This window comes from Pseudochaenichthys georgianus, chromosome 1 (genome assembly GCF_902827115.2).
Source record: "Pseudochaenichthys georgianus chromosome 1, fPseGeo1.2, whole genome shotgun sequence".
Taxonomy (NCBI): domain Eukaryota; kingdom Metazoa; phylum Chordata; class Actinopteri; order Perciformes; family Channichthyidae; genus Pseudochaenichthys; species Pseudochaenichthys georgianus.
In genome coordinates this window covers 32,049,718-32,070,720 of record NC_047503.1, presented here as the reverse complement: position 1 = coordinate 32,070,720, position 21,003 = coordinate 32,049,718, and the positions used below count along the sequence as shown (strand labels likewise).

Here is a 21,003-nt window from a genome sequence, read left to right as displayed (position 1 = left end):
TTATTGTAAGTATAATCACCAACCATGCTAATAACCGTGTGTCCCCACATTAACTTATCAGTTATAAGTGTATTTCAACTTTTTGATCACAAACAAGCCTTTTCTGCCTGATAGCCGCCTGTCATCACTTTCCTACACACACACACACACACACATACACATACCATTGTCGCTACAGAAACACGCAGAAATGCAACCTGCATGGATGGAATGAAGGTATTTGAGGAGGTGGAGATAAATGTTTATCTGCAGGAAGAAACCTCTTAACAGTTTTAAGTTTCAATTAATCAGCTCTTTCGCACTGCTTTTACAAGTTTTTCAGTTTATTGACACCTTAATTAAATGTTGTCAGATGACTAGATGAAAGACACAGAGCCTAATATTTTCACACATCAGTAAAATATGTTGGTGTACTTGTTACATATTTCCGTCACGTAGATTGTCAGTACTATGTAATTTGAGTCCAAGGTACAGTACAAGCATCAAAGCTTCTTGGATTGACTCTGTAAACCCAACAACCATGCTGTGTTTGTGCGCTGTGTGTAGTTAAGTATACGAGGCGGACACACCCTCACCTTTGTTGTTTACTCTCAGTTCAACTGAAGTCATGCACACAATTCACTGCCATGTTTGATGTTGCCTTGTTAACGATCAAAATGAACTTTTGGCTCCGATAATGATGTCGCCCTCAAGTTTATTATCCTGATTTCTAATGTAGCAGCAGCATCGAGTCAAGATACTAACTTGTCGAATACTTTAATTACATTACAAAAACGTAAAGGGGTGTATGATTAGTGGCAATCCGTGAGGGTGCAGATTGCAACCACTTAACCCCTATAATGGAAAATCTGAGAAGTCCCACTTGAGCGCAATTATCTTTAAACATTCAAACCAGCATATTTTTTTAAAGTGCAATTAACAAACCTTAATTTGTATTTGTAAAGTATAGTAGTACCATGGTGAACAGTCTGCTAACCATCAGCATGTTAGTATTTTTTATCGTGAACATGCCATCATGCTGATTTGAGCAATTACAAATTCATGTTGCCATGTGATTCTTATTGTTCCTAGTTACATTCCTGAGGGTACACAGAGGTTATTTTAACAAACATAACGGAAATAATTTAAACTTCAATCTGATACACAAGACAATTTCAATGTTCACAACGACATTTCATTTGAGACAGAGGTCGACGATGGTACCATACAAATAATCTCTTTGCTGCTTTTGAGCTTTTGATCATATAACAAGATGGAGTTGTCAGGTAATTGTAGATTTTCTAATGTCCTTTTATCCCTTTATTGCCCAAGTTGGTTTAACATTTACAGTTTATTTTCACATTGGCAGCAGTTGATAAAACATTCTCACCTCATTAACTAGCTGGTATTGAGCTTTTGTTTTGTAAATAATTAGGATTATACTGTATCTGGCCTGTATATGGACAAGAGGTCCTTTAAGGCGTCAGAACATTTACCTATAATCCAATAATATTTGGGAAATCTCTAAATGCTGAGGAAGATATGTTTCAATCTCAAGAAAAGCTACCAAATGGACCCTGTGAGGATTATGTATTGTCACCCAAGAAAACATATTTATTATAATAAGCCGTTTGTGTTTTATTTATTCGCTAAAAATGGGTCCACATATTTTAGCAACAGTATCTGTTTTTACAGACAGGTGGACGCACCCAGAGTGTGACTGTCCTGATCAGAAATGTGTTCTTTCTCTCTCTGCGAGGGAAGCTGTCCGGCTGCATTCCTCGCCGCCATGATTTTCTTTTGTTGATATGCTCTGGAGAGACGCCCTGATCCTGAATGACTCGTGTGTCTTGTCTATAGATATTACACATGGGTCTTAGCAAAGTATGGAGACGTATTTTCTCTTTAACATTGTTATAACATGTGTTTCAATATGGAGGTATTACGTAATGAACTTCCTGTCTAGCCCACAGGTTGCCAGACACCTTTCCATTGTTGACTGTAAACATTGTGTTAGGAGCTCAGAGAGTATCTGTCCGGGTCTTAACCATCTCATTGACTTCAAATTATAACAGGTTGAATGGAATAACAAATACATTTTCCCTTCTTCTTCTTCTTCTTCTTCTTCTTCCTCTTCTTAGAAAATAGATTAAAACATGTCATCATTGTATACGTTTATTTAATTTGAATTTAGTTATTTGCCTATTAAGGCCCATTCAGGAGTATGAAGTCACTGGTTCATCTTTATGGATAAAAGCACAGGGGGAACAATTAGAATAGGCTATAAGAAGGTTAACACAACACTAACTAATACGCCTGACATTACTGTCTGCTGTATAAGACATTATGTAAGATTATAACAAATAGCTTACTCTTGATGGAAGGAGTGATGGGAATCTGTATGGTGATTTGAAAATAAATATGATGGTATTTGTTGCAAGGGGTGTTTCTCGCCACCACACCCTACAGCTCTTTCTTTCTTTTTGAACAATTTAATTATAGATGTAACCAATTATTAAAGTTGGGAACAAATCAGAGAAAGTGCTGCTATTATGGAGTTGAAAAGACGAAGCCATTTTTTTTAAATCATATTTTTATCCAGAATCAGTTTTTTGCGTGACAAATGAAATGTATCACCCTGTATTACCAAATACGAGAGGAATATGTCTTTTCATACCATTGGTTGAATCAGAGGTATGCTCAGTGGTTAAGAATATTCAGATCCTTTATCTAAGTACAAATATTTATAATACTCCATTACATGTAAAAATCCTGCATTGGAAAATCAGGAAAATGTACTGTATTACAAACTTGAATTATGCATCTCTGTTGACTGAAGCCCCGCTCCCGGAGAGATTGTGATGAAAAGGAAGGGCAGGGCCGAGGAAGGGAGAGAGCTGGAAACAGGTCCGTCCGGTCCGCTCTCTGCAGGTGGATGTATGGGCGGTGACACACCTGTGAGTTAACCTGTGTGGGAGGAGCTGCCGGAGTCAAACAATGTGCTGACGTGAGTGTGTGTTTGAGAGGAACCAGAGGGAGAGGAGAGAGCGAGTGGGAGCCACAGGGTGAGGAACACAGACCAAGAAGGAGCGAGAGAGAGAGAGAGAGAGAGAGAGAGAGAGAGAGAGAAAGGAGAAAACGTTTTTTCTGTGCCTGACCCACCATTACCTCCAGGATGTTTAAGAAAAAGGAATCTAAGGACAGTTTGCTCAAGAGCAGCAAGTAAGTAAATCCCTTAATGTATGCAATGCACATAAGAGTGTGTAAGTGTGTGTGTATCTTGAACATGACACAGAGAACTGTGTGATGTTTCCTGGTCCTCTTTCCCTCCGAGTGTTGTGGTTCCCCTCCTGTTACAGTGTGGTTGATGGTGAAAGCTTTACAAGGTGTTACCGGCTGTTAACAGAGCCCTGAGGTCAGGTTTACTTTGTAAACATGAGGCGGGAAAGTGTGCTAAAGACATGAGTCAAACTAATACAAATGTGTTGAATGAAGCAGGTGAAAGTCAAAGAGATTTAGAGTTGTGACGGCTTGCAAAACATTGTTGTTGGTGATCACGTTTCAATGAGAAAACCTATCCTCTGAGAAGTGTTTGATCTGGCTGTTCTGTGCCCTGTCAGGCTGCTGTTCAAAATGTAGAAATATGTGTCACTAATAAACCACATGTTACGAAACAGTTTCTAAATGTGGTTGATTGAGGCAGAAGGCTGCAACTTAAAAACACAAAGAAAAGTATTTAAAAAGCTTAATTTGACGAGGAATATATTGACAGTTAAGAGCAAAATGATCATTAATAATACATGAGACTTGTATAGCGCTTTTCTAGAAACTCAAAGAAAACTCTAGAAACGTCATTGTCTTTATGTAAATCACTGCAGGTAAAAAGGGATAATGAGCTGGTTTCACTCTGTCCAGTACTCATTTAAGTTATGTGGAGTGTTCATTTTGTGTTTGTACTCTTACCTTTACATGACTTAATGTGATTTATTTGACATAACAGCTTTCAATCCTCATTTAAACACACGAGCTAACAGAGAGCATCTGGAGACACATTCATCTGCTGAAACTATTCACAGTTTCCCATATTGTCCCTGTCAGATGTCACAGAACTGACAGGTTTCTCAGGGTGGAGGTGACCTGATGGTTTCACCTTCTGCTGCCTGGGATATGTTGTGTGAGGTGTGAGGAGGACAGGGCGAGCCGCTGCTCCGCTGGTTTCTTTCTCTCATGTGGGCGTTGGTTCCCAACTGTACTTTACAGTGACAGGACATTATGGAGGTTGCCATCACCAATTAAATCAATAGAGGCACCGTAAATAAGGGCTGCAACTTATGTCACAATATTGATTCATTTTTGGATTAGTCTTTCAAACTATTGATCAATATTTTGTTTATAATATTTCAGAAAATTAAGAAAACCATGTCTCATAACCCAACGTTTTAAGATCAACTAGCAAATATTGAACTTTGTCTTTACTAATACTTGGTTTTGATGTTTTACACCAGTAGCAGTGTCAAACCTTAAAGATCCACCTTTAGTGTCAGAAATGTTAAAATCATTGCGTGTGTCTGAGCCTGTGTTTGCTGGTAGCTTCATAATGGCAGATGACATGATGCCAAAAAGCACTGATCTGTTTCAGAAGCACCAAACACATTTACCTGCCAGCTCATGCCGTTGGTGACAAACTGATTTAATTAAGACACTAGCGATGGCCCACGGCTGAGATCTGTCAGCTCTCAAGGTCAAAAGAGGATTTAATTAAGTGTAGTTATCTAATTAGTTCATGTAAATAAAATAAATTCCATTTTGTAAAGTGAAAGGTGCTGAAAAACCCCACCAATCTCAATGGGAGAGATTGGTGGGCGTAATTTTTTATACATCCTAATATAAACTGTAAGCTGTAAGAACATTTGAGAAATCAGGGAGTGTTTTTGTAGTACAAGTTTTGTAATCTTGCAACTAACAGAAAAATGCAGGCAAGCCCTTTGAAGTTATGCGGGTCATCCAGTTATCCTACTCTCAAGTCAATTCTGTCATAGCTGCCTAGCTTTCCTGTGATGGCCATTCATAAATGCAACCAAATACTCACTAGTAAATTATCACAACTTTGTATGTTGCTATTTAATAGTTTAGTGCATTGATTGGCTTTTAAAGTTGCCATTTAGCTCAAGAAACACATTAAACAGACAGAAAAACTCAGTGTTTACTGACAGAAATGCTCACAGAAAACCTACACTAACAGCAGTTACTCTTCAAGGGTTAACACAGACTGTACTGTGTTCAAGTGTTACGTTCCCTTGTAGATCTAGGGGTACCAAGGGAAGTAGCGACACACAAGATAGCCGGACGAGAGAAAAAGGAGAGGAAACTGAATGCTGAAGGAGTTTAAGTGAGGTTTTAATTAGTAAATAAGTAAGGCTCACCACCCAAATTACAAAACAAGCTTACAATAAACAGCACACAACTATGCAGGGTCTCACACAGAGACATGCTGCACACATGCAGCCAGACGAGAAGGAGAGAAGAAAAGGGGGCCCCTCTCTGCCGTCCTCCTCCGGTCCTATATGGAAGCCCTGATTGCCAATTAGGATCACCTGGGGAAAGGCTGCACCTGGGGACAATCAGAGGGAGAGAGAGGAAAACACACACACACGACCACACACACACTACGGCACGTAACAAAGCAAAAAGCACACACACACACACACACACACACATATACTATCCTTCAGCTCCTGACCGTCATTAAGATGAAGGCCTAGATGGATGAGACAGACAACCCTCCCTCACTTATCCCACTAATGTCATCAACAATTCACACCCAGTTTGTTTGATAGAAAAAAGTCAACCTCAAGACCAAATTATTACACCTAACCAAAAGAAACCAACTGTATTGAATTTTGTTTTGTCATACATGAAGCAACATTTGTTTTCTTGACATTTCTTTACCTTTTTTAAGTTTTCTTATTTGACAAAATATTATATATTTCTAATAATGCGTCATCTTAGTTGTCCACTCTCAAAAACTGAGCAATAATTATTGTGTACATGTACTGTGTGTACAGCACGTACCTGTCTCTCCTGCTGAGTGAGCAGGAATAAGGCGGCCATTGTGAAAGCGGCTGCAGAACCAGATCAGCTGGCAGCTCGGAGCAGGAGGAGAAACGCTGCATTCCTGTCACTCCATCGTTAAAGAGCTCTGCAAAATGCCATTTAAGCCATTGTAAATCTACTCTGTATGACACTCGCTTGCTTTCTCTCCTAGGAGTAACAACTTTGAACTCCAAGGTAGCTTTGGCATGTGTGTAAAATAACCTGCGGGATCGTAGCCAACATTCTTTGTTTCTGTGTTACACATCAGCGTTATATCAGAAGTGCGTGAATGAAGTCTTTTCCGGATGTAAAATCAGCCCTGTAGTGTAAAAGCAGAAAAGCAGGAGTTTAACATGTAAAATGTCCTTTGAATTATTTATTTTTGCAGCTGTGACTTTACATTACCTTCCAAAAACTGATATCCTTTAGTAAAAGTCCTTGACATTCTCACAACATGCTTTTACACTCATATCCAAAAATCAGATTCACATTAGATGACCTCTGCCAAGGCCGAATGCAATCACTCAATGTTTATGAAAGTGTAAAACAAATTGTACAAAAGTTGTGTGGGTTCTTTCGTGGCCCATGTTACACACATGTTCTTTATATTTTTAGAACATAAAAGAGAAAACAGCCTAATTGAATGAGCGGTTTTCATTGGACCACAAAGCTCACTACAGTGCCTTGTTTAAACTCATTAGACTTCCGCGTTTGCAGATGATTTGATTAACCATCAGTGACTTTGATATTTAGCTCACAAAGCTTCAGATAAACTTTCAGATTGTAACATCATCCTGTGTTAACCTTATTTATATAGCTTGCTCCAAATCACACCTCCTTTTAGTTTTATGGGCGTAGTTCATCTCTCGTTGCCAGCCGGTAGGATCCCCACCTCCCTTTATCTGTGAGAGGCATCACTTTACCTTTTCTCAGTGGCATCCACACTGAGGGTCACAAACAGGGACAAACATAGTATGCTGCTGTGGAATGATTAGCATTTAGGGAACCTGGAAATACACTTCCTCCTTACTGACTCTACGACAGAGACGCTGTGTGAAAGACTGGCATCAGACAGACAGTAGAAAAGAATAAAACAGAACAAAAGAAAGCTGCCTCTGCCCTGACATTTTAATAACATGTTTTCACCTTATAGTCTTAAACACGTGTTGGCTCTTTAGTTCATAATGTAAGATTTTAATGTAAACTTTGTACAAAACATTTTTAATACCTAGTCTAGTTACTCTCCATCTAGTTTTGCTGTTTGTCTTGAAAGTCTATTTCTATTTTCAATTGTCTATCCTTAACATTCAGAAAATGAGAGCATGGGACTGTTAGAGTGAATGTGGAGCATGAGATGGGAAACACTGAGAAAATGTCATATCTCCTATTGTTTTCTGTGATTTAATCTGTGACCCCCCTCCGCCAGGATGCAGACCAGCAACTTGGCCTTGCTGATCGCTCTGATGCAAAAGAATGCCGACACAGTGGAGAAAAACATCCTCCGGGCCGAAGAGCTGCTGGCTGTGGTGAGGACACACACTGACAGACCAACACAAACCTGTATATCACTTCTACATGCAGCCTTCTCTAAAATAAACCACCCTACTGTTGTCTTCTTCCTCCAGGACTTTGAAAATGACAGGAAGGAGCAGCCCTTTCAGCACAAGGCGGTGATTTCAGACAAGCTGGGCGAGGCGGAGGGCCTGCTGCAGGATCTGTTCCTCAACGTCGCCAAAGCCAAGAAGTCCAAACACCCGCAGGCCAGAGAGATAGAGAGCGAGTGAGTGGTGACAGATAGATATGACACTGAGGAATTACAATGTAGCTGCCTACAGGAGACATGTGTGCACTTACACCTTTGGTGTAGGTTAAAGACACTGACAGCATGCAAGATGCTTTACAATGAACACACTAAACAAAGTTAAATTAAAATAGATTATTGATCATTTTTGGATTTTTTTAGTGATTACATTTTCACTTTATGCTAGTACTATTGTTTATTTCCATGTAATGCCTATTAATCAATACATCTTCACTTTATATTGGAGGCAAAGGTTGTGCCTTTTATGTCACTCCATGTATTGATAACTTTAGTAACTTTGTCAGAATATGAATAAAAACATAAATTCAACACTTAATTAATTATTATTAAAAAAAGCTACCCAGTGGTATAAAACCTAATTAAAATGAGCTCCACCTTTACCAGCTGCAACATCGCAGCAAAACAACATAACATGAATTATTAATCTAAGAACATATATTATTCTGAGATATTTCTGCATATTGACCGAGTACTCTTTACTTCTGATACTATAAGTATATTTCGATGCTAATACTTTTGCACTTTTGTAAAATGTTGAGTCATGTTTTTCTTTGCGTCGTCAGCGTCCTATTGCTCCACGAGCGCTGGTTGAAGGACTGCACTTTCTACCGTGAGATCTTTGAGCAGGTGGACGACGTGTCGCTGATGCCAAGAATCGACTGGGAGCCTGTTTTAAACCAGAAACAAGTACGTAGATTAAAACTGAACATTTAAATTCAAAGGTGTCTAAAGATCCAGCATTGATGTAATCAATTGATCTTAAAGGATAACAGTTTTAACATTGTTTGTTATTGTAACCTCACCAAAGAGCAAAGCTTAAAATATTGTATTCCTCTGTTCTTCAGAGCCTCTGTAAATGCTTATTCTTGGTGGTTATTTTGTCTTTACATCCCATTAACTGTATTAATCTTGTCCTTTCAGAAACTAGTGAACGTGGAGGAGTACGGCCCCACCATGGCGGACTTGGAGAAGCAGGTCGCTGCTCACAACATCCTGCACAAAGAGGTGGAGGCCTACAGCTCGCAGCTCTGCGTCAGCTCTGCAGGCAGCAAGGTGAAAAGACATGGAAATACATTTACATGATATTCACAAACATTTACTGTCCTGCTTGCCTTCTTTTGTCCTGATGGAAAACTGTTTCCAGCGGCTTATATGTTGTTATCTTGTCTTTTAGGAGAAATATACCGTCCTGAAAAGGCAATACAACAATCTACTGGTGAGTTGTGTTGTTTTATATGTATTTTTTGGCCATAAAGACAACCCTTTTCTCTTCAATGTAACAACAAACTTAATATGGTATATTTTTCTGTTAATGCATCAAAATGCATTCTTTGTAATAGCACCTTGTTAAAATCCAAATTATAAAATAATTGTTGAGGTATTTGCCACCCTAACTGATATATTATTAGTTTTATTTTGTCATTTCAACTAGAATAACATCAAATTAAATGAGGGGGAAATCAAAACACTGTATATTTGATATAAAAAACAATTTTTTAAGAATCTTTTAGGTTTAAATGAGTTTTATTTCATTTCTCCCAGGACAACTCCAAGTGGCGTCGCCACTACCTGAACAGCCTGTATGAGTACATGCACGGCTGTAACAAGGAGCTGGGGTTCCTGGAAGAAGAGCAAGATAAGATCAAGAAGCAGGACTGGAGCGACCGCATGGTCGACCCGCCTGACGTCCGCAGGCAGTATGAGGTCAGCAATCACAGATTGAAGCTGCTAGTCCAGAATAATCTAAACTGAGCTATTTATTGATAACCACGAACATTACTTCCTTTTTATTTGATCTCAATCAGAACTTTAAGAACAACAGCCTGCTGTCCCACGAGAGCGATGTGAACAAACTTCAGGACGAAGGAGAAAGACTTGTTGGATTGAAGCACCCTGCCAGTGACACAATCCAGGTACGCCTATTTACCCAGAAGACACTGCTTTCAAATGGAAAGGCAATGATTCAAAGGCCACAGTCTTTAAAAATGTCAAGTTAACTTTTAAGGGAACACACTAAAGGGGATAAGAACTTTTAAATCATAGATATGAGAGCAGAAGAGCTTTGAGATTTTGTTTTGCATTACAGGTATACTGACCTTACATGTTCAAATAAGTACTAAATAAGTAATGACAGTTCAAATGAGAATATGTGTTATTTCAGATACATTTCTCAAACAGAAAGTTTAAATGTCTCTTTTGTGTCACTCAATATATCAGAACATAATGTCCACACAAAAATTATTAATTCAAAATAAGATAGCAATATCATTTTGTCACACTTCCAGGCTCAGAGAGATGCTGTTCGAAACGAGTGGCAGAAATTCCTCAACCTCTGCATTTGTCAAGAGACACACCTGGACAGTCTGGAGGAATACAAAAAGGTACATATATTACACCATATACCACAACTCATCATAACACATTATTCATTTTCGTGTGAGAGGGTATGTATGTAGTGTGACGCATCCAGGTAAAATTATGTTTTTTGTTTTATTTTCCAGTACCAAATGGAGACTGAGCAGCTGTCGGAGACGCTGACCAAACTCAACAAGAACCTGGACCCCAAGGCCATCAGCAAGAAGAGCAACTCAGAGACGCTGCTACAGCTGGAGGTACAGTTTTAATATAGAGCAGACAAAATAAATAAATTTCTTTATTTTCATTTTAAAGAGGGTTTGCTTTTCACTGAGCACTCTTACTCACACTCACTTTACTTACTCTCTCTCATCAACTCCCCAAGAGATTAATTCTTAATAAGTCAAGCTCAAAAAGTCATTGGTAATGTTTTCAAAGTTTAAAAACATAGAAATATACATTATGTAGGATATTTTGATATTGTTTTTGACACTCACATGTCTGAAGTACACTCATTCAGTCTTATTTCTAGGATGATGGAATAAAATGAGGATTTGTTACTATATATCAATTCATGATTATTTTTAAGATATTAAGATTTTCCTCTGTGTCTGTTCCCCACCAGGCGGAGGAGAATGCTGTTCAGAACAGCGAACAGCTGCTGGCCGACCTTAGGAGAAGCAGCACCACCATTGCTCCTCTGAAGCTGCGACGCAACGCCCCCACCCGGCCCATCACAGTGGAGTCCCTGTGTGACTGGGAGACAGATAAGGTGCAGCTTCTTCACCTCAGATTGTCACATAGTGCTGCAGATTAGTCAATATACCAGGGAAATCTTTCAAAGAAAAGTGAATACAAGTACTAAAATGTACACATACGGAGGTTACCTAAAAAGATATAGAACAAAGAAAGGCCATATCCAAAGCTGAAGTGTTTAATTTCAGACATGTTATTCATACACAACTTGTGTACACTTTTTGGGCATGTGTTTTATTTAATATTTTTTCATCACCATCTAGGATTCCCTGGAAAGAGGCGGAAAGTTCACCCTGAGATCCAACTCAGACGACAACTGGGACGTCACCTCCACGGACGGGGCAACAAAAACCTTCCCAGGAGTTTGCTTCCAGATCCCCCCACCTGATCCAGAGGCCATTGACAAAGTGGACCTGTAAGTAAAGCACCGTTTTATTTTTGTGCATCTACAACAAACAAAGCAAGAATATCTCAGTAATACTATTTCTATTTACTTTGTATTTGTATTCTCTAGGTTGGGTGGTGAGCTGGCAGACATCAAGAAGAGAAGAGCTGCTCTGGCTGCGTCGCTGAAGAATCACAAGTCGGATTTCTCAAGGTCCCAACTATCAGGTAATTGTCGACAGATGTAAAACCTTAAACATCCTCAATTTAATTTAGTATATCAATTACTTTGCTTTAATTCTTCAAGAAAACTTTGTTTTTCTTGCAAGCCTCCAAGCTGATCAAAGGCGATCAAATATATATCATAGCATACGTCTCAAAGTCAGATCAGGCAATAAACGTCTTTGTTTCCTCTTTCAGCCCCAGTGTCTTCTGCCCCACTGGATCCCAAAGTGAAGGCTCTGTCTCAGCAGCTGGACAAGCTGGACGGTGACCTGGCGAGCGCTGAGGAGAGCATGCTGAGCCGCCTGCGAACCCCGCTGAACCGCAGTGACCCGGCCGGAGATCTGGCCAAGAGGCTGAGGGAACAGGAGGTGAGAGAAATAAAGCCACAGACATTGTTCCTGTTAGCTTGTTTCTGCCTTTATTACTGTATCTCTGTCGGATCTTTAGATTTAGGTGAAATACCTAATATATAGGTTATTTACCAAATTCCATCAGTCGTGTGCCTTTTTAAGGTTACTCCTGGTGATTATATTGTTATACTGTAGACATTTGTTTGAAGAAGGAACCCTAGAGGATTTGATGTATTGTATTTGATATTTGCATTATACAAATGTCTAAAGTATCTTTCTGTGTCTCTTGTAGGAAGCTGCCCGGGCTCTGAAGTCTCTGGAGCAGCAGAAGCTGGCAGCTCAGGCGGACATGCAGCCGCTGCTCTCCAAAGACCCCAGCTCCTCTCAGCTGCCACTCAAACTGAGTGGTGCAAACAACAAGTTCGACAGCATGTCAGCACTTGCTGACCTCTACACCAAGAAGTAAGTGCATGTTTTGTTTGGAAAATGACATTTACACAGTGTCATGGTGGAGGGGTTTTGTCTGTAATGAAAATATATTGTTATTCCGGTTAAAACTCCAATTTAAAACCTGACCTTCCAAATATACAATGAATAAATAGAGAAAATCTGATATTATTAACACATGGCACATTTGTATATGGGTACATCTGTCTCTTGTCAGAGCTGTTCTACTGAACTAAAATAGCACTCATAATGACATACATTTTTTTTTTTAGAGCAAATGCGTCTCTTAACCTGGAGGGCCAGATTAAGAAGGTGGACGGCCTCGTCTCTGGGTTTGAGAAAAATCTGGGTAATGATAATCCAATCCCGGACGTGCCGAATGCAATCCAAGCCCGCGCTGATGACATCCAGGTGAGGAAATCTGCATTAAAATGTTACATCCACATAAAAGACACTTCTCTTCCTCAAAGGTTCAATTTATATTTGATAGAAATGTCTCTTTTGCTGTATTTCAGTACCAGCGCAAGTCTGTGGCAGCGGCTCAGGACGACATGAAGAAGCTGAGTCAGGATCTGGACACCACAGAGCAGCTGTGCAGTTCTCTGCAGCAGGGATACCAGGAGTACTGCCCGGACATCCGCCGCCAGAGATCAGAGGTCAAGCAGCTGCAGACACGTTACGGGAATGTGGCCAACCAGCTGAAGGAGAGGTGAGAATCAGATGGTTAAAAAAACGACATCAAATCAGCCCAAAGGAGTGGCATGATAAAAGATAATGAAAAGGATATCAAATGTCATCATCCATTACACAAAATAATAAAAAACTAACTTATGATACACATATTTTTGCTTCATTTGAAATAGAAATTTCTTTACAAAATGCTGGTAGTTTTGCATCTCTAGTCCTATAGAAGTACTACAATGAAACAACAACTTGGAGAGGTTTGCCCATGCTATTGTGTATACTATGCACAGATAAAAAAAAAAAAAATAGTATTATACTTTGATTTGAAGGTTGTTTTTTCTGCTTTGTTAATAACTCAAACAGGCCATTTATTTGCAAAAATAAAATGGTTACTTACCTTTACACTACACACATGCAGTAGGCTATATACTGTAATAAGCCCTATGCAAATGAATTGATGTGTAAGATTAAATAATCAGGCAAAGGTGTGTGTTAAATATAGCTCAGATGTGATTCTTTTTAGGAAATGGCACAGAAGACAACAAAACCTTGTAATGTTAAGTGCATTAATGCAGTTCTTTTACACAGTTATTTTTAAATCTTCTGTCATATTGATTCATTATTGCAGAGAAAACCTCTTACAAGAAGCTTCAACCAAGAACCAGGAGTTCCAGAGCACATCCAAATCCCTGAAGTCCTTCCTGGACAACCTGCCGCAAAACAAGGTCGACTTCAATGATGATCTGTCGCAGGTCGCTGTCAAGCAGAGCTCCCAAGAGGTGAGGCTGTGGTTCATGCAAACATGTGCTGTGTTATATGTAAATCTGTAAAATATTATATAATATAATTAACTGATTACAGTGATTAACATGTGAAAATTGTTTCACACAGAGGGTGGTGGATGACTTGAAGAGGAAGGGAGATGACATTGACAGAGTGTCTGACCTGTCTCAAGACCTGCAGGGTCTACTCAATGTAAGTGTCAAACCCATTATAATACAAGGTTATTAAATATTAGAATACTTGACAAGTGAATAAATGATGTTTTCTTCACATCTGTGCAGGAATACGAGACCAATGTTGACAAATACAACAGTACACTCGAGGATGCTGGCGCCACTGTGGCCAAGAAACCTCGTATAATCACTCTGGCTGATTCTGTTCAGAAAGAGGTAACATTTAGATTTATTTTACACAATGTAAATTATTATTATTAATATATCAAGGTGGCTGACATATTTGCTGCCACTCTTGTTTATTACAGGAAAGGGATCTGGTCAACCGTTACGCTGAAGCAACAGCTGAAAATACCCAGCGCCAAAAACAGATGGGTTTGACTAAGAATCTTATTTTACAAGTAAGAAAACAGGACATAAAACACCCATTGCTATGAAATATGCTTCTCATAAAACAACCTAAAGCTTATCACAAAAACAAATCACTTAACTTATTAAATGAATTTGCTTCTCTGCTTCAGAATGAAGACAAAGTCCAAATGGTGTCACAGCAACAAGTGCAGCTTGAAAGCCAGCAAAGGAGTTCTTTTGAGCTCAGCAGTCTGATGAAGGACCTGGACGAAGAGAAAGATAGGACAACTCATACCGAGACAGAGCTGAGAACCTTTAAAGACAGGATGATGTCGCTGAAGAGTCGCAGAGGAGTGCAGCGTCTTGAAGAGAAAGAAGTACTGCAGTACTATCGCGACCCAAAACTGGACAGTGATTTGGTCGATCTGCAGAAAACCTTGCATGAAGAGTCCCTCAGGCGTAGCACCACCCACAATGAGCTTGAGATATTAAACAAGAAAATCACCATCCTTGAGGAAACACTCAAAGGTACTAAACCAAAACTGTTGACCAGAGAGGTGACCGAGTTTGAGAGAGATCCTCAGCTGGACGTGGAGGCCACTAAGACTAGAGATGAGATAGTCAGGATGAGAGATGAAATTCGAGTAAGAGATGGGGAACATGTTCAGATGAGCACAGAAGTGACGTTTCTCCAGCAGAAGAGACCACCCATCAAAGAGAGGATAGTTAAGAAGGAAGTGGTGAAAGTGGAACAGGACCCACAGATGTTGAGATCAGTGCGGACATTTGAGACGGAAATTTCTGATGAGGACAAGAGTACCAAGCGCATCAATGATGAAATCTTCCAGACAAGGAGCCAGATTAATGCTCTTGAGAGGCTGATTCCTAACATCCAGCCTAAGATCATCACCAAGGAAGTGAAAAGGATTGAACAAGACCCAGAGCTCATCAATGAATCTAAGAGGGTTCAAACAAGCATTGAGGAAGAAAGGATTGAAAACAATTCTTTGTCCAAAGAGCTTTTGGAGCTCCAGACTCGCCACCGAGAAGTTCAAGGCTGGAGGCCAAAAGTCGAGGTGAAGGAAATCGTCAATGAGATCTACCGTATAGACCCGAGCACAGAGGTGGAGATAATGCGGCTCAAGAAAGACATACAAGACACCACCAAGCAGCGCTCTGACATGGAAAGAGAAATCACCATGGTCACGACTAATGTGTACACCCTTCGCTCTGAGAAGCCCAAGGTGGAGATGAAGGAAGTCCTTCAAGAGGTGGTTAGGGAGGAAAGAAGTCCTGAAAATGAGAAACAGATTCAGAGGCTAACTGATCAGGTGAACTATTTGGAGAACACCTACAACTCCCTCGAGGACCAGGTGAGACTCCACAGGAAGGAAAGGGATGAATGGAAAACTGAGAAGTCCAAGATAGAGACAAAAGTGGTCACCAGAGAAGTCATCAAGTATGAACCTGATCCTCTGTTGGAGAAAGAAGCTGACCGGCTAAGAAGAGATGGGCGGGAGGAGGCACAGCTGCGGCGCAACACTGAAGAGATGGTGTTTGATCTGCAGAACAAGTACATCCTGTTGGAGAGACAAAAGCCTGAGGAGAAGGTAGTTATGCATGAGGTTGTACGTTTACAGAAGGACCCAAGGCAGATGCTCGAGCATGATCGGCTCAGCAGGAGCCTGGATGATGAAGTAATGACCCGCCGCCAGGTTAACCTCGAGATGCAGCAGCTGACGACCAAGGTGGAAGAGTTACAGAGGATCCTCAGAGAGAGTGATGAGCACCAAAAGAGGGTTCAAGCTGAGTTTGAACTCAGAGAGATCCGACTGCGCATCACACATCTTGAAAATGCCCCCCCTCCCGTTGAGGAATGTATTGTTGTTGAGGAAATACTGAAGGTTGAAAGAGACCCAAAACTGGAGAGGGTGACAAACGGTGTTCGGTCAGACATGGATAAGCAAACCAGCGATATTCTGCGCATCCAGAGAGACGTCCGTAACATCACTCATAAGCTAGAAATCCTGCAGAGGGAAAAGTCTGGTGAGAAGACAGTGTACAAAGAGATTATCCGTGTTGAGAAAGACCAGGCAGTTGAATCCGAGAGGGATCACCTGAGGGAACAGATGTCTCAGCAAAGATTTGCCAGACAAGACCTTGAAGAGGAAATCAGACGTCTCAACGCTAAAATCAACCTTCTGATGAGCGGAAAATCAAGCTCTTCAAGAGAGGAATCCACTCTTGTTTCGAACAAAGATGTCTTTCAAAGGGAGAAAGAAAACCTCACTCGGGAACTCAGGACCCTCGAAGCCTCAAAACATGACATCAGCTTGTCTTTCCAGCAGCAAAGCAGGCGAATTAGTGAAAGATCACAGATGGGAAGGCAGAAGAGCCTTAAGATGGATTCTGATGCTCAACGTCTGGAGAGGGAGATCCTGGAAGAAAAAGACAGAATCCATCAGCGAGACAGCATGATGCGGGAGCTCCTGACGAACGTGCAGAAAGAGGAACAAGCAGAGACAAGGACCAAAGAGACCAATGTGTCTACCAAAATCACCATTCTGGATCCAGATACAGGCAAAGACATGTCCCCTTATGACGCCTACATGCAGGGCCTGATTGATCGTCAACAGTACATAAACCTGCAGGAGCTGGAGTGTGACTGGGAGGAGGTTACTTCCCTGGGACCGGATGGGGAGACATCTGTACTCCAAGATCGCAAAAGTGGAAAGCAGTACCCAATCAAAGATGCCCTGAAGGAAGGCCGCCTGACAGAGTATGATCTACAACAGTATAAAAAAGGCAAGATGCCCATCTCTGAGTTTGCCTTGCTGGTTGCAGGTGATAACAATAAGCCACCCCAGTTCAACTCAATCACCCACACAACCTCCACAAAAGTGAATTCAGCCCCCCGGGACCTCTCCACCGCTAAAGAAATCTACCCAGTTGCTGGAATAATAGACACAAACACTGACACCTGCTTTACAATTCGCAGCGCCACCTTGCGTAAACTGATCGACTCCGGAACCGCCCACAAACTTCTGGAGGCACAGGCATCAACAGGGGGCATCATCGACATAAGCAACAATCAGAGATACACAGTTCAGAAGGCAACATCAAGAGGCCTCATTGAGGACAGTCAAGTCCAGAGGCTACTCAATGCACAAAAGGCCTTCACTGGTGTTGAAGACCCCATGACCAGAGAGGTTTTGTCCGTGGGAGAAGCTGCACAGAAAGGCTGGATGCTCAAGGACACGGCCATCCGCTACATGGAGGCACAGCACCTGACGGGTGGGCTGGTCAATCCCACTACCGGCAGCAGAATGAGCCTCTTTGATGCCATTCGGTCCAAAATGATCGACAGCACAATGATGAGGGAGCTGCAGGCTGAGACGACATACATCAAGGATATTGTAGACCCAATCACAAAGAAGAAGATCAACTACAAACAAGCTCTGGATAGCTGTAAGAAAGACCCCGTCTCAGGCCTACCAATGCTGTCTGCCTCCTCTAAAGATTCTGGTGACAACTCTACTAGATATGCAAGATTCTAGATGTGTTTACAACAGAGTTGGAGTTATCTGATCTGTGGAGTGATGTGATAAAAAAATCTGCTATTAGATATTATAATTACAATGTACATTTTGACTCAGGAAAAGTCTTTTAATGCAATGCTTTCTCACCAGCCAAAATGCTTGCTGCTGTCTTGCTTTTGTTTACCAAACATATCTGATGTGGGCAGATGTGTTTTTTTTTAAATGTATTTAAAAACAAAGAATATAAATTCAGTTTATCTTTGATATTATTGTGTTATGAGGGATAATGGGACATGGTGCAATGCTAATTATAAAGATTGATTTGATTCTGTATTACTCATTGGTTATCCTTGACATTGTTGACTTTAAACTCAATCTTGTTTGATACTTTATGAAGAAACAAATATCAATAAATTAAATTATAATCGTTAAAAAGCATGGACCTTCAGTGTTGTGTTGCATTTTTTTTAAGAAGACACAGGCAGGTACAACGGGTATTCATCATTTACTTTTATTGTAATACCAGCTTCATCCTATTTGGATATCCTATATATTTACTTAGTACAATGTGCTCAATTGGATTGCTTAGTATTTATAATTCAGTATACATTTTTAAACTTCTGATATCTCAACAGAGATGGCAAAAGTATTACATCTTTTACTCAAGTAGAAGTACAGATATAGAAGTAACTGACCTCCCTTTATATTAATAGAACAATAATGTCATTGTTAGCTAATGAATGTTTCGATGCTGAACAACGGCAAAATGACAAAGTTCTCATTGGTCCCTCTTCTTTAGAGAAAACCAGGAAATGATGGATACTATACTAATAATAATGATCAAACCACCAAATGCAGATAAAAACTAAAGTAACGAGCCTATTTTGAAAATGTAATAAGTAGAAAGTACAGGTATTTGTGTTAAAATTGTAAGAAGTAAAAGTAAAAAGTAGTGGGGTAAAGTACTGATACCAGAAAAATGTACTTAAGTACAGTGAGTATTTCTACTCCACTATTTCCCACCTCTGTATTTCAATGAGTGGAACAAAGTTATGTTATCTAACTAACATGACCAATACATGACACAATTTTCAAAGCATGTAAAAAAAAAAGTGCTCAGTCCCACCATATAAAACGGTAGCATTAAAATAATATCAGATGTCTCAACACATAGGTTATTGCACCGGTCATAAGTAATGGATCTAAAACAGTTGCTTTTATTTCTTCATTTCATTCATCTTGCCAATCCCTTCATTGGGGCCTTAATAATCAATTAGCGAACCCCAGAATGAAATACCTGTTATGGTCAGAGAGAGAAAAGATAGTCTTTTACAGTGAACCAAAAGTTTACTTAGCAAACAGCTTCAGAGGCAGAGTAGTAGTCCTGATACTCAACGAGCATCCTTAGAAAGTCAAGAGACCCTGATCAGGTTGCATGTGCAGGTTGTTCAGCATTACCCGGTGTGTGCTCCCTCTCCCTGAAGAAGCTCCTTTGCTCATTGGTGGCTTTCTGTAGAAGGGCGACGTTTACACCATCAACGCAGTTTAGCACACGGGCACGGACCATCGCACCAACCCCTATAAGAGGAGAAGATGCAGAGACCAAGACTCCTTTATGTTATGAATGACAATATACAATGAAATTAATGAGAGTGTAATTGAAATAGAGATAAACAAACACAAGTATTTAAAGAGTTGTGATTTTAGCTCTATTTCAACACATCAATTCTATAAGATAGCTGTATAATACAATAATAAATATCTCTACACTGTTAGAGTGAATGTAGTGTCCCATAACATATCATAAATCCTATAATACTCATACAATATATTGTATACATTTCTACATATACTATATACTACCACTATACTTCTTCCAGATAGACAGTCAATTTATTTTTTGAAAAATACATGGACTCAAGAAAAACAGAAACTCTAGTATAAAAATCTAATTTATAATTTGATGGATTAGAGATGGATATGGATGGATTTACTTACCCTCAGCATTTTCAATCTCACCCAGAACAATATACTGGGCCCCAATTATTGGGTTAAAAGGCTCAACAAACAACGTGTGGACGACCACTTGGTGCTCTTTTGAAGCATGCTGAGCCGACAGCGTGGCTCTGGACTCCTCAGGCTGATAGCAGACCAGTCTGGAAAATTGAACAGGTGTATTATTTTATCTGAAGGCTACATTTAATAGGATCATCTTATACATTATGATGCATTATTATAGATTGCACCCCATAAAGTAGTCTGACGGGCTACAACTATACTCAACAATTCCGATTTCAGTAATAATCAAATACTGACAGGGCCGTCCTGCTGCAAAAACAACACTTTTGCTGTATTTCCATAGTGTACTTTCTTTTATAAGGAAGACTTTGAGGTCAGGACAAGATATTCTAAGCATGCATTTTCACCAATAATCCTTTTTTGAATGTTGGGTTCAGATTTGAATAGAGTATGAAGACTTAGGCCATGTTTGCATTTCAAAATGGTTTATTCTGTTTATAAAAAGGTGAACAAGGTGAACAAAGTGTCCACCATAAAGACCAGTAGACACTAGAGACAGACTAAACCCCTTTTTAGATTTTTGAAATGTTTATTCTTACTGTGAAAACGGAAAGAAATAAGATTGCAAAACCTTTTCTCCATTCAGTTTACTTTACACCAGATCTAAATAAATAATAATATAATCTCACTTTTGAAACCTGCAGTGCTACTAATACCACTGTTCCTAATCCCATTCAGAAGAGTGAACAGTACCAAACAAATGTGTTGCAAAATACACATTTTGTTTTGCATTCAGAGTATCACAAGTTCACAACTGATAAGAGTCTGTCAGAAACAAAACCCACCTGCCAAGTACTCTTACTGACAGTCCTTCTTGTACTTCTCCACTGTTTATCTCCCAGGGGAAATGAAAAACTGCAGCTGCGGGAAGCATACTGGAAAGAAAACTCAGAAATGGTTGAATAATGACAATAAAGCATGGCAATAAAGCCTGTTAAAATTTGGATACCCTACTTCCGGGTTCATGTCACATGACTTGTCTC

General features: G+C 40.0%; 2 protein-coding genes across 2 annotated transcripts; one reads left to right on the top strand and one right to left on the bottom strand.

Moving 5' to 3' along the window:
• Positions 1-3,033: 3,033 nt before the first annotated feature.
• Positions 3,034-18,336, top strand: evpla (envoplakin a). Its single transcript, XM_034083639.2, has 22 exons — positions 3,034-3,201; positions 7,499-7,598; positions 7,698-7,852; positions 8,458-8,581; positions 8,816-8,947; positions 9,069-9,110; positions 9,437-9,598; positions 9,700-9,807; positions 10,180-10,275; positions 10,396-10,506; positions 10,875-11,021; positions 11,269-11,420; positions 11,520-11,617; positions 11,810-11,982; positions 12,257-12,426; positions 12,684-12,822; positions 12,927-13,120; positions 13,724-13,874; positions 13,987-14,070; positions 14,160-14,267; positions 14,360-14,452; positions 14,573-18,336. The coding sequence occupies exons 1-22, from the start codon at positions 3,155-3,157 to the stop codon at positions 17,957-17,959; spliced, it is 5,973 nt and encodes a 1,990-aa protein (XP_033939530.1). The 5' UTR covers positions 3,034-3,154; the 3' UTR covers positions 17,960-18,336.
• Positions 18,337-18,433: 97 nt separating this feature from the next.
• On the bottom strand, positions 18,434-20,995 carry ten1 (TEN1 subunit of CST complex). Its single transcript, XM_034083628.2, has 3 exons — positions 20,806-20,995; positions 19,940-20,097; positions 18,434-19,519 (listed from the first exon to the last, which is right to left on the bottom strand). The coding sequence occupies exons 1-3, from the start codon at positions 20,892-20,894 to the stop codon at positions 19,368-19,370; spliced, it is 399 nt and encodes a 132-aa protein (XP_033939519.1). The 5' UTR covers positions 20,895-20,995; the 3' UTR covers positions 18,434-19,367.
• Between the last annotated feature and the right edge of the window lie 8 nt (positions 20,996-21,003).

Coding starts and splice junctions, on each gene's coding strand:
- evpla (XM_034083639.2), top strand. CDS start 3,155: ATGTTTAAGAAAAAGGAATCTAAGGACAGTTTGCTCAAGAGCAGCAA. Junction 11,022..11,268: donor GTGACTGGGAGACAGATAAG/GTGCAGCTTCTT, acceptor ATCACCATCTAG/GATTCCCTGGAAAGAGGCGG. Junction 14,268..14,359: donor CTGATTCTGTTCAGAAAGAG/GTAACATTTAGA, acceptor TGTTTATTACAG/GAAAGGGATCTGGTCAACCG.
- ten1 (XM_034083628.2), bottom strand. CDS start 20,894: ATGCTTCCCGCAGCTGCAGTTTTTCATTTCCCCTGGGAGATAAACAGT. Junction 20,098..20,805: donor TCAGTAAGAGTACTTGGCAG/GTGGGTTTTGTT, acceptor TCAATTTTCCAG/ACTGGTCTGCTATCAGCCTG. Junction 19,520..19,939: donor TGAGATTGAAAATGCTGAGG/GTAAGTAAATCC, acceptor CTCCTCTTATAG/GGGTTGGTGCGATGGTCCGT.